General features: G+C 38.3%; 2 protein-coding genes across 2 annotated transcripts; one reads left to right on the forward strand and one right to left on the reverse strand.

Annotated features, from left to right (window-relative positions):
- Positions 1-422: 422 nt before the first annotated feature.
- On the reverse strand, positions 423-4,478 carry lamtor4 (late endosomal/lysosomal adaptor, MAPK and MTOR activator 4). The gene is made up of 4 exons (XM_084050421.1): positions 4,379-4,478; positions 3,602-3,685; positions 2,200-2,317; positions 423-1,183 (listed from the first exon to the last, which is right to left on the reverse strand). Exons 1-4 carry the CDS (start codon positions 4,379-4,381, stop codon positions 1,086-1,088), a joined length of 303 nt encoding a protein of 100 aa, XP_083906547.1. The 5' UTR covers positions 4,382-4,478; the 3' UTR covers positions 423-1,085.
- A 1,370-nt stretch (positions 4,479-5,848) lies between these two features.
- atp6v1f (ATPase H+ transporting V1 subunit F) lies at positions 5,849-10,082 on the forward strand. The gene is made up of 2 exons (XM_084049895.1): positions 5,849-6,098; positions 8,643-10,082. Exons 1-2 carry the CDS (start codon positions 5,941-5,943, stop codon positions 8,842-8,844), a joined length of 360 nt encoding a protein of 119 aa, XP_083906021.1. The 5' UTR covers positions 5,849-5,940; the 3' UTR covers positions 8,845-10,082.
- Positions 10,083-10,668: the final 586 nt, after the last annotated feature.

Raw genomic sequence — 10,668 nt, forward strand, 5'->3', positions numbered from 1 at the left:
TGTTTACTATGGAGTTGCTGGAGTAAATAGAGTTAAACATACTTTAGCTTATTTCAAAACAAAGATTTAATTGTCCACAAGAACATATATCAGCAAACTGGGGTGAAGAAGTAAACCACAATTACAGCTACATTGTTTAGATCTTCACTTCAATTAAATGATGTCTGATAAGTTATGAGAGAAACTAATATTAAACTGTTCAGTAACTGTAGAACTACTGTAGAAATACTGATTGGCAAAGGTAGCCGTCTGGTTGTGTTTAAGCTCAAATGAGTGCATCTGTAATGCCTTAACTACATATGAAAAAAAGGGCTTGAATTTTTAATCAACAGCTGCATAGAGATTATTCATGTACCCTTTGAAAAAGCATGTAGATAGATATACCTAATTAATAAGATTAATGAGATGATTTTAAAACAAGATTTATTTCACCCTTTAATACTCAAATCAATCAATCAATCAAATTGTCATTTTAGGCCACGCTCCCACCGCACTTTTATTTTACCACTGGGGCGTTATCTGCCAATGCTTTGTCAATGCAAATGCGTGGATTCTTGGAAAAAATGCGCAAGACCATGAACCCACGAATGTGCATTGACAAAGCATTGGCAGATTCCGCCCCAGAGGTAAAATAAAAGTGCGGTGGGGCCGTGCCCTTAAAGCATATCTCAAAATACACCATGAAGCACTTAAATAGATGAGATGGGGGGTCACAACTCACAATAATACTAGTCAATGCTTTTGTACTAACACAAGATTTTGACTATAGCAAACTCTTGACAATGGGTTAAACGGCAGAGTAATTCTGCAGGACTGTAGGAGAGCATGTGAGTACAGCCATAAGCCCCTGCACATCACAGACACTCAACAATGAATGACTTATAGTAAATGACCTTGCATGTCATACACAAGACAGTTGGCATGGTCCAGTACGTGATGGTATACATCCTCACAATCACTGTCGGTTATGATCTTTACCCTCCTACTGTAAATGTCCTGAGCAAAACATGATCCGTTGCCATGCATAGTCCTGTATGAGTTCACGGTCAATGAGCGGTTCCTTTCACCATCTCTCACTCTGCCAGCTAGACAACCACAGGCTCTCGCTGGTTGTTCTGACGCTTCACCACAAACACTTTCTGACCAGACACTGTCACTGTGTAGACAAAGTCTTCTAGTATGACTGTTAGGGGACAAAACAGACAGAAAAAGTTACATATTGCAAAGGTAAAGAATATCTACGTGCACAGCAACACTCCCATGTAGAATTTCTAGTGTACGCTGCCAGGAGGCCAAAGAAGTACATCCATGCATTTTCTCATACATGTTAGTGTGGTGTATATAAATACAATATTGACCGGACATACTGCACTCAAGACAAGTGTGTGTGACAACACTCAGCACTGGTTGCACACACTAAAAGATGATACTACTATATACTATATGCAGACTTTTGAGTTATGCGCTCGGTACGCATAGTTTACGTTTTGGAGAGATCGTGTTGGCGTTGTGTGTGACAACCCGGTCATTTACGACCCGTCGTGGAATCGTTGTCACCCACAACAATGAGAAGTTGATGTTTATGCTGTTTGAGCTAAGCTACTAACACAACCTGGATTCGAACATTGCACGTGTAAATCTGTGCGCTAGTGCTATGGAGATGATATCCAAAGCACTCTCCAGCTCAAACTTATAAAGTCCTTTATAAATTTGGAGGCAGCATCTGTCTGTTCTGCCGTTCTCTGGTGGTGTGTGTATTAGTCAAGATCAATTGCTCAACCCACTGAGGAGATACATGCAGAACAGACAAACTGACTGACTGACTGAGGTTTCCTTAATATATAATAGGGATAGGATAGGACAATAGGATAGGATAATCTGTAATACAGCCAGATGTCTCCCTCTCAATTCTGACTACAGTGTAAAGTTCTAGTAAAAGTATGCTCATTCAGCTCCGATGATGGAAGTTTATACCAGAAGGGAAAATTACCAATTGTGCTTACTATTTACTAGCGTGAAAGTAATTTTCTTAATTTGCAGTTAAATATTGGGGACATAATCAACTTTCTCACTCTAGCACGGCACGTCAACAGCTTCATCAACTAGTCATTGTTAGTGCAATGACAATAATTACACCACTATGTATTATTACTGTCATTTTATTTATACAGTATGTTTTCCATGCATGGTGTATCTGACCTGACATGCGTTTGAAGGGAGGTTCTGCAGAACCGTGTAACCGGAAGCGGCAGGCCGTTCGGACCATCTGCATTATGACCCCTGCTGCATGCTCGTCATTCTCCAACTCTCCAGCAGACTGTGAGACCAAAACAATGTAATAATAAGCGAGGAATAAGGAACGATTTCTTCAGCATCACATTAGGCTAATATGTGACCAAACTTGATAACTATACATAAGCACAGAATGTGACGGTCAACAAGAGCAACAGATATGTTACTCTTGATAAAAAGCAGATCTACAAGCTCATAGCGCGGCAGAGTGCCGCGCTATGAGATTGTAGATCTGCTATTTTTGAATAAACGTGAACATTTTTGCAAATCTTTGAATATAGTTTTTTTTAAGCGAACATTTGTAACTCATGTTACAACTTCTGGGGGGTCCCTGGAACAAAATATTTTAGATGGGGGTCCACAGCCAAATACATATCATTTTGGGGGTCCTTGACATGAAAAAGTTTGAGAACCACTGATATATAACTTTTTTCAAAAAACAGTTTTGAAGACGTTTGTAGAATCCCCAGAAGCAAAGATTTGAGTTACAATGTTAGCTTAAAAAAAAGATTTACCCATTTTTTTTGCCCACATTTTTTCAATAGCCAAAGAATCTAAAATGACAGAGATGCGTTCCCGGCTTGAATGGGTTAAATCAAACTTTGATCATTGATGTTGGAGCCAAAATGCCATTATATTTATTTTGTTTATTAGATGTAAATGAATGATGTGGCCTTGGTGATAATGACACTGATGTCTTCTTAAATCACAGTGGGTGGCCCTAATATCTACCTCATGTTGCAGAGGTGTGGCATTATTAGTCACCATGACAACCTCCACATGAGAGGTGTGGCATTCTCAGTAGCCATGGCAACCACCACAGGGGGTGGTTACCCATTTATACCTGGTTGGTGGGTGATTGTGGCCAGGTTGCAATGGGGAAAAGTCACAGTTTTTCATGTGTTTCATGTTGCCACGTAGGTCGGCATTCAGTGCTTTTGTTTGAGTGTATTGTGTATATGATTTATGGTCAATAAATGGATTGACATATCCGAAAGTATACAACAGCTCTGGACATTGAATTTCATGCACGCGTGTAACTAAACTCAACCCAGTTGCCCCTCGCTGTAGGCTTAAAGGTAAAGGCTCTACAATTGAAATTAAGAGGTTTGGGAGTCACTGGTCTACAAAATGTGTGCCTATGATAACTCTTTACCACAATGACAAATAACACTCAACACCCCCCTATTTTGCCAACAGAAAACATTTCAGGATCGAGAAATTGCCATACTTATAGGAAGTGCCAGACACTGTTACAGAAAATCAATCAATCAATTAATGAAAATAAAGAAATCCTCTAAACACTCACCGCTAACACGCCATCCTCACTGATCACCAGGTATCCCAACTGGTCAGGGATTCTCTCCAGCCCCTGTGTCAGTGCAGCTGTCGTCTGGAAAACACATAGAAAACACATTGTAACCCTTTTGCGTAACTCATAGCAAACGCTACATAAAAATCTTCAGAAAATAGCAGATCTAGATGCGACGCATTGTGAGCTTGTAGATCGGCTACTTTCAAATGGCCGAAATGTACAGGGCTGAAGAGTGTAATGTATGTTTTGTAAATCTACTAAGTCACTAGAAACTGAAGTTTTCAAATAGGCTAATTGTATTGTAAAAGTACAATATTTGCCTCTGAGATGTAGTGGAGTAGACTCCAAGTCTTAGGAATTAATTATTGGGTGAGTACAAGCGCAGCTTAGAGCACTTTTCTGCCGCGCAGATCACTGTGCTAACCAGGCGCAGATAGGATATTTTGAAATACATGAAATGTATGTAAGATCACTGACATTCTAGGGTTATTAGTTACTTTACACCACTGCAATGCGTATTGTTTATGTGACAAACATGTGTCATAAACTGCACCGTCCAACTGTTGTACTCGTTTCATTTGAGGTTAATAAACAATTAATATTCACATAATTCCAGGCGTCAACCAGAAGGCCAGCCAAGAAGTGTTTAAATGGCTTCGTTTTGTAGCCTGGTGGACTCTAGGACTGTCCATACGAGCAATGCATTCTTTAAGATGATAATCGGTGTCAAATATGAAGCACCTAATGACTAGAAACTTAGTAAAAACTCACCATTCTCAATTCATATAATTTGTCCACTTGGATCTGTGTGTAGATCTGCGTGTATTTTGTGATCTGTGTATTTCCTCCTTGTTCACGTGACTGCCCTTTAAATATACCATGACGTCACAAGGCTACAGGCAGTGTTGCCAGATTGTGTGAGGGAAATAAGCAACCAGGTCTAGGAAAACAAGCCCAAAAGAAGCAAATACTAGGCCACACGAGCACTTTAAAGCTATACAAGCTCTGCTATTTTCAAAAACTCTTGCAATAAAATGTGGAATATTTGGAATATCTTTTTTAAACTTCTAAAAAATAAATAAATAAAAAATCTAACAACACAAATGCTCCCTGTGGCATAAAACACTTATGAAAATATTTGAGAACCACTCGTTTAAATAACAATTTAAAATAAATTGTGAAGCAAGCGAAATATGCAGCGTTAGAAACAAGCCAAAAACACCACAACCACCAATATTTACAAGCGACTTTACAGAAAAAGTCGCTTATAATAAGCGGACATGGCAACACTATCTACAAGATGTCACACATTAGTGAGGGAGGGGCCGGGCATCTCCGTTATTACACAGTAACTACATCTCAGAGGTAAACATTATACTCCACTACAATTATTTGAAAACTTTAGTTACTAGTTACTTATAGATTTGTATTATTATTACAAACATAAAAATAACCCCTTCAGCCCTATATGCATTTAAGCCATTTGAAAAAAGCTGATGCGCCGCATTGTGAGCTTGTAGATCTGCTATTTTTAAAAGGTTTGAAAACTTGTGAAATGGGACATTCTGCATAATAATGAATTTACTTTTGTACTTTTAAGTATTTTTTGATAGCAATACTTTTGTACTTTTACTCAAGTCAATTTTGAATTCCGGACTTTTACTTGTAACAGAGTATTTCTACATTGCAGTTAAAGTAAAAAATGTACTTTTTCCATCACTGAATTTCAATGCACCAGCAGAGGGCGCAATTGGCAACTCAGGACGCGTTCATCAGAACGGAAGTTTCAGTCAGCTGACCCCCTCACATGACCCAGAGACAGTGTTGCCAGGTCCGCTTACTATAAGCGACTTTGGACTTGTTTTTCTGTAAAGTTGCTTGTAAATATTGGTAGTAGCGGGTTGCGTTTAGGCTTGTTTCTGTGTAGTAGTTGTGTAGTTGCTTATTTAGGCTTGTTTCCTCATTTAATTATTATTTAAACCAATGGTTCTCAAATGTTTTCATAAAATGTTTTGTGCCAGGGAGCATTTGTGGTGTTAGAATGTTTCAAAAAATATATACCTAATATCCCACATTTTATTGCAAGAGTTTTTGAAAATAGCATATATTTTCAAATATACGATGCATATAGGTTTAAAGTGCTCATGTAGCCTAATATTGCTTCTTTTGGACTTGTTTTCGTAGACCTGGTTGCTTATTTCTCTCACAAAATATGGCAACGCTGGTCAGCTGATTCTGTCAGTAGCCGACTAGCAGTCATTTCCAATCCACTGATCTCCCCACAACGTACGTTTGGTCGTCTATCTTCACACTAATCCATTAAATTAAAAACAATGGCAGGACGGGGGAAACTGATCGCAGTGATCGGAGATGAAGACACATGCACGGGGTTCCTCCTGGGTGGGGTCGGCGAGCTCAACAAGAACCGTAAGCCCAACTTCTTGGTGGTCGAGAAGGACACGAGCATCACCGAGATCGAGGAGACCTTCAAGTGAGCGTTGTTTGTCACCAAAGCACCGTTTGTTACTAAGGCTGTCACGATTACACATTTAAGTTGACGATTAATTGGCACTCAAATAATTGCGATTAACGATGTAATTGTGTGTTTGTCATTGACCATATGAAACATCAAAAATTGCAGGGCAGATATGACAAATAAATGAAATTATTGACATATTTCATTTTTATTCATGTAAAAATTGCAGAAATAGCTAATCTTGACGCGTTGTAAGCTATAAGTGACGCTATTTCTGCTTTTAAATAAAGCAGAAATAGCTGATTTACAAGCTTGCAGATCTGCTATTTCTGCTTTATTTTTAGGCCTATTTGTTACTGCAGAAATGACCTTCAAATCAGTCTGTAATTTGATAATCTGTATAATAATGTAACTCTGGGAGTGTACAAAATGTAACCAAATGGAAAGGCGCAGGGAGCAATTTTGAACTGACAAATATAGCAAATATTCTTCATAAGGTAACAGGATAGGTGGGCACTTGGGACATCTGGGCACCTCGATGTAAAATAGGCTATTTTGTACAAAATGTTTAAAACATATATATATATTTGGAATATAAACATTCGAGAATTAAGGTCTAATATTTCTACAATTGCTACAAAACCTGTATATCCAGTCAATTAGAGACATAAACAAGTTGAAGGATAAATTTAAGTCTGATAATGTACCGTGCATGCACAGACACAGACTGTCTATAGGGTAGCTCTGGTCAGTGGTGGAAAAAGTACTACATTTGTTTTACTTAAGTAAAAGTATCAATACTGCTATGTAGAAATACTCTATAATCTAAATCTACAAAGTTACTAGTAACTCAAAGTAAGTTTTCAAATAATTGTAGTGGAGTAAAAAGTACAACATTTGCCTCTGAGATGTAGTGGAGTAGAAGTAAGTGCTGACAATTGGAAATACTACAGTAAAGTAAAAAATACCTCAACATTGTACTTAATTAAGTGCAGTAGTAAAGTAAAAAATACCTCAACATTGTACTTAATTAAGTGCAGTACTTGAGTAAATTACTTCGTTACTTTACACCACTGGCTCTAGGCGCAAGGCAAAATAAAGAGAAAACGATGTTGACCATAAACTTTTTTTCCTCCTATACAGCAGCGTGCAAACGCCAAACGTCGTCTTTTCACCACGACGTAATTGACATAATTCATGACAAAGTGACTCACCTGCACCTGGTCCTCACGCCGAACCTCCGCGGGCTGCACCGAACGGCTGCCGCGAAGTTCTAAGAGAAATTTCCAAAGTGCACTCATTGTTTAAGTCAGAACTGAAGACGGTGGTTTGCACAACACAAGTCTCTCAATTACGGATTTTTACGCTCATTAGTCCATGGGCATTTGCATACTTCCTTTACAACGGGGTGGATTTCAAAATAAGAGCAACTAATACTTAACTACTATTATGATTAATCAACATGGGTTTTATTTTGTAAGTCTACTTACAGGAAGTAGATAGACTGATTGATTGGTTGATGGATTGAATACTTAACAGTTTGCAAAGATTTATATACAGATTTATACAAAAGGATGCTAAAAGCAGTGGTGGAAGAAGTACTCAGATATTTTACTTAAGTAAAGTAGCAATACCGCAATATAAAAATACTCTCTTACAAGTAAAAGGCCTGTGTTCAAAATGTTACTTGAGTAAAAGTACAAAAGTATTAGCATCAAAATATACTTAAAGTACCAAAAGTAAAAGTACTAAAATGTTGGAAAATAGCAGATCTACAAGCTCAAGTTGTGAACTTATCAAATGATTTTCAAATAGCCTTGGTATAAAATAGGGCTAAAGTGGTTAATGTATGTTTTATAATGTAATAATTTATATCTGCAAAGTAACTAGTAGCTAAAGTTTTTGAATCATTGTAATGGAATAAAAGTACAATACTCTGAGATGCAATGGAGTAGAAAAAGTTCTGAAAATTGGAAATACTCCAGTAAAGTAAAACTACCTAAAAAAAACAAAAAAACAAAGAAAGCCTATGGCTTGTTTCCATTGGGGTCCTGTGTATTCAATTCATTGAAAACACTTAAAGACGAACAATATTATGCAATAATATGCAAAAACATCATATAAATGAGTAATTAAAAAGAAAACTATGTACAATAAACAGTTGGTCATTTCCGGTGATAAGCTTAGACTTTTTACAGGGGCCAGTTACAAATTGCAGACACCTGTTAAGTGCTCTTTTAGAGCGGTTTTGAAGGATGATAAGGAGTCACACTTTCTATGACTGTTGTTGGACCAGGGCATTCCACATTTTGGTGGCACAGCAGTAGAACCAATTTAACCCCTTGTTTGAGGCGAATCTAGGCTAAGAACATGTGATTCTGGTCATCATCATCTGGACATCCCTCCCTCCCTCCCCATGGAACTGGGTATTGCCCCCAACCCATCAGAACTCTCCTGCTTTCTGATCCATTGGTTACATTTATTTTGTACACACCACACAGAGTTACAAATGGACAAAATTGATTGGATTTTTACTGTGTATGACCTATCTCATTTCAGGAGTTTCTTGGTCCGTAATGACATTGGCATCATCCTGATTAACCAGTTCATTGCCGAGATGATCCGCCATGCCATTGATGGCCACATGGAGTCCATCCCCGCTGTGCTGGAGATCCCTTCCAAAGAGCATCCCTATGACGCCTCCAAGGACTCCATTTTACGCAGGGCCAAGGGCATGTTCTCTGCTGAAGACTTCCGATAAATTCAACACCCACCCGACACCCACCCCACACACACACACACACACACACACACACACACACACGGCAGGGGCAGAGAGACAGATCGTCAGTGTAACATTATGGGTGTTTGTGTTGAATTTACCTTTTTGTTTTTGCCATGCTGTGAGTGCTGTTTGGTGATCGGGTTCTTGTGAGCTACTGATATGAAAAGGACGTTCCATCAGTATGACGTCGGATGACACCATTGTTCTCAGTGTGCATATGCCATTCCAAATCAAATGTTTGTCCATTTTTCATTTATAAGATATATGTTTACAACACTCATTGACAAAAAAAGAAGTTCTATGTTAGTTGTCTTGAGTCTTATACAAGTATGATATGACAGGGTCTGACAATAAGGACTGCCCACTTGCCTGGGGCATGTAAAAATTGACGGGCAGGCAAAACCTGTCCAAACATGCTAAGTAACAATTTAGCATGATGTTTTGGCAGTTTCTATTGCAGTAACTGTCCATCCTTCAAATTACTTAGGCTAATGGTTGGATCCTATAACCCAGTATTGTATGTACAATTAAATATAATGAAGGAATTATTGATGCAGTATAGATAATATAATTTTTGAAGAAACTCATGTTCTGTGGTGTTTTACTCACGATGGCCAGGCAATGGATTTGAGCTGTATGTGGGAGAAATCTATGTACTGCACTGCTGGCAACGGTACCCCCTTGGCAGGGCAAGTAGATTGGCGAAGTACTTGCCCTACAGGGCAAGTAGGAAAAACACTAACGTCGGACCCTGCTTGATCAGTTATGTTTGTCTGGGTTATATTTTTTTTCACATTCCCACAACTTTCAACGAATATAAATGTATCGGTTACATATATGGGCTTGATTAGTCGACAGAGCGTTCTTTGAGGAAGTGGAAAACACACTTGTATGCACGAGGGTATGCCTCACTTGTCATGTATATACATGCACACATTTGGAAACTCTAATTTCTGCCTTGTCTGTCGTTTGTTTACTGTTGGCAGAATACACCTTATGGCATATGATGTAAGGGAATGCTGATCTTATCAAAGAAATCATAAATTCCTAATTATCCATTTCATGTTATCTCTTCGTTGTGCAGTGTAATACCACAGCTTTAAATGCGTTTTGTGATTGTTACAAAACAAATGTATTGACTTACAGTATATGCAGAAAAAAAGAAGAAAAGAATATGTGTTGATGTTTAAAATAAATTATTGTGTTGGGCCTGAGCTCGTTGTGATTGTGATATAGTCAATTCTAAGTTTGATTCATCAGCTGTTTTCACCTACATCACATCTCAGTTCACAGTTTTTTAGAAAACTTGAACCTTTAATCAGATTGTTTGAGATGTGGCCAATATAAGACCGGTCAAGAAATGAGTGGGTTGACATTAAAGATGCATTCCTTAAGTTTCATGTCCTACCTAGGATTTTAACACGGCTCACACATGTTGGAGACCAAACTTTTACTGTTCTACCAAGAAGCAACCGTGGCCAATGAAATATTGTGCTTATGAGCTTCATGTAGTACTGCTACCAGTGTCCTACCTGACTCCAGTGGTGGAAAGTAAGTACACTTACTCAAGTACTGTACCAAGTAGAAGTAAGTGCTGACAATTGGAAATACTCTAGCCCTGGTTCAGAGCGTTAGAACTCACTAACGCTCTGAACCAGGGCTAGAAATACTCCAGTAAAGTTAAAAAAAAAAAAAAAACTCAACATTGTACTTAATTAAGTGCAGTACTTGAGTAAATGTACTTAGTTACTTTACACCACTGGCTCTGGTCTAGGCGCAAGGTAAAATAAAGAGAAAACG

The sequence above is a fragment of the Gymnoscopelus microlampas genome, assembly GCF_963454915.1.
Source record: "Gymnoscopelus microlampas genome assembly, chromosome: 23".
Lineage (NCBI taxonomy): Eukaryota > Metazoa > Chordata > Actinopteri > Myctophiformes > Myctophidae > Gymnoscopelus > Gymnoscopelus microlampas.

Excerpts from the sequence above, each read along its gene's own strand:
- lamtor4 (XM_084050421.1), bottom strand. Across the intron at positions 2,318-3,601 it reads GTGAGGATGGCGTGTTAGCG|TCTGCTGGAGAGTTGGAGAA; the intron begins GTGAGTGTTTAG and ends TTGGTCTCACAG. Across the intron at positions 1,184-2,199 it reads TCCCTTCAAACGCATGTCAG|TCATACTAGAAGACTTTGTC; the intron begins GTCAGATACACC and ends GTCCCCTAACAG.
- atp6v1f (XM_084049895.1), top strand. The coding sequence starts at position 5,941 with ATGGCAGGACGGGGGAAACTGATCGCAGTGATCGGAGATGAAGACACA. Across the intron at positions 6,099-8,642 it reads GAGATCGAGGAGACCTTCAA|GAGTTTCTTGGTCCGTAATG; the intron begins GTGAGCGTTGTT and ends ATCTCATTTCAG.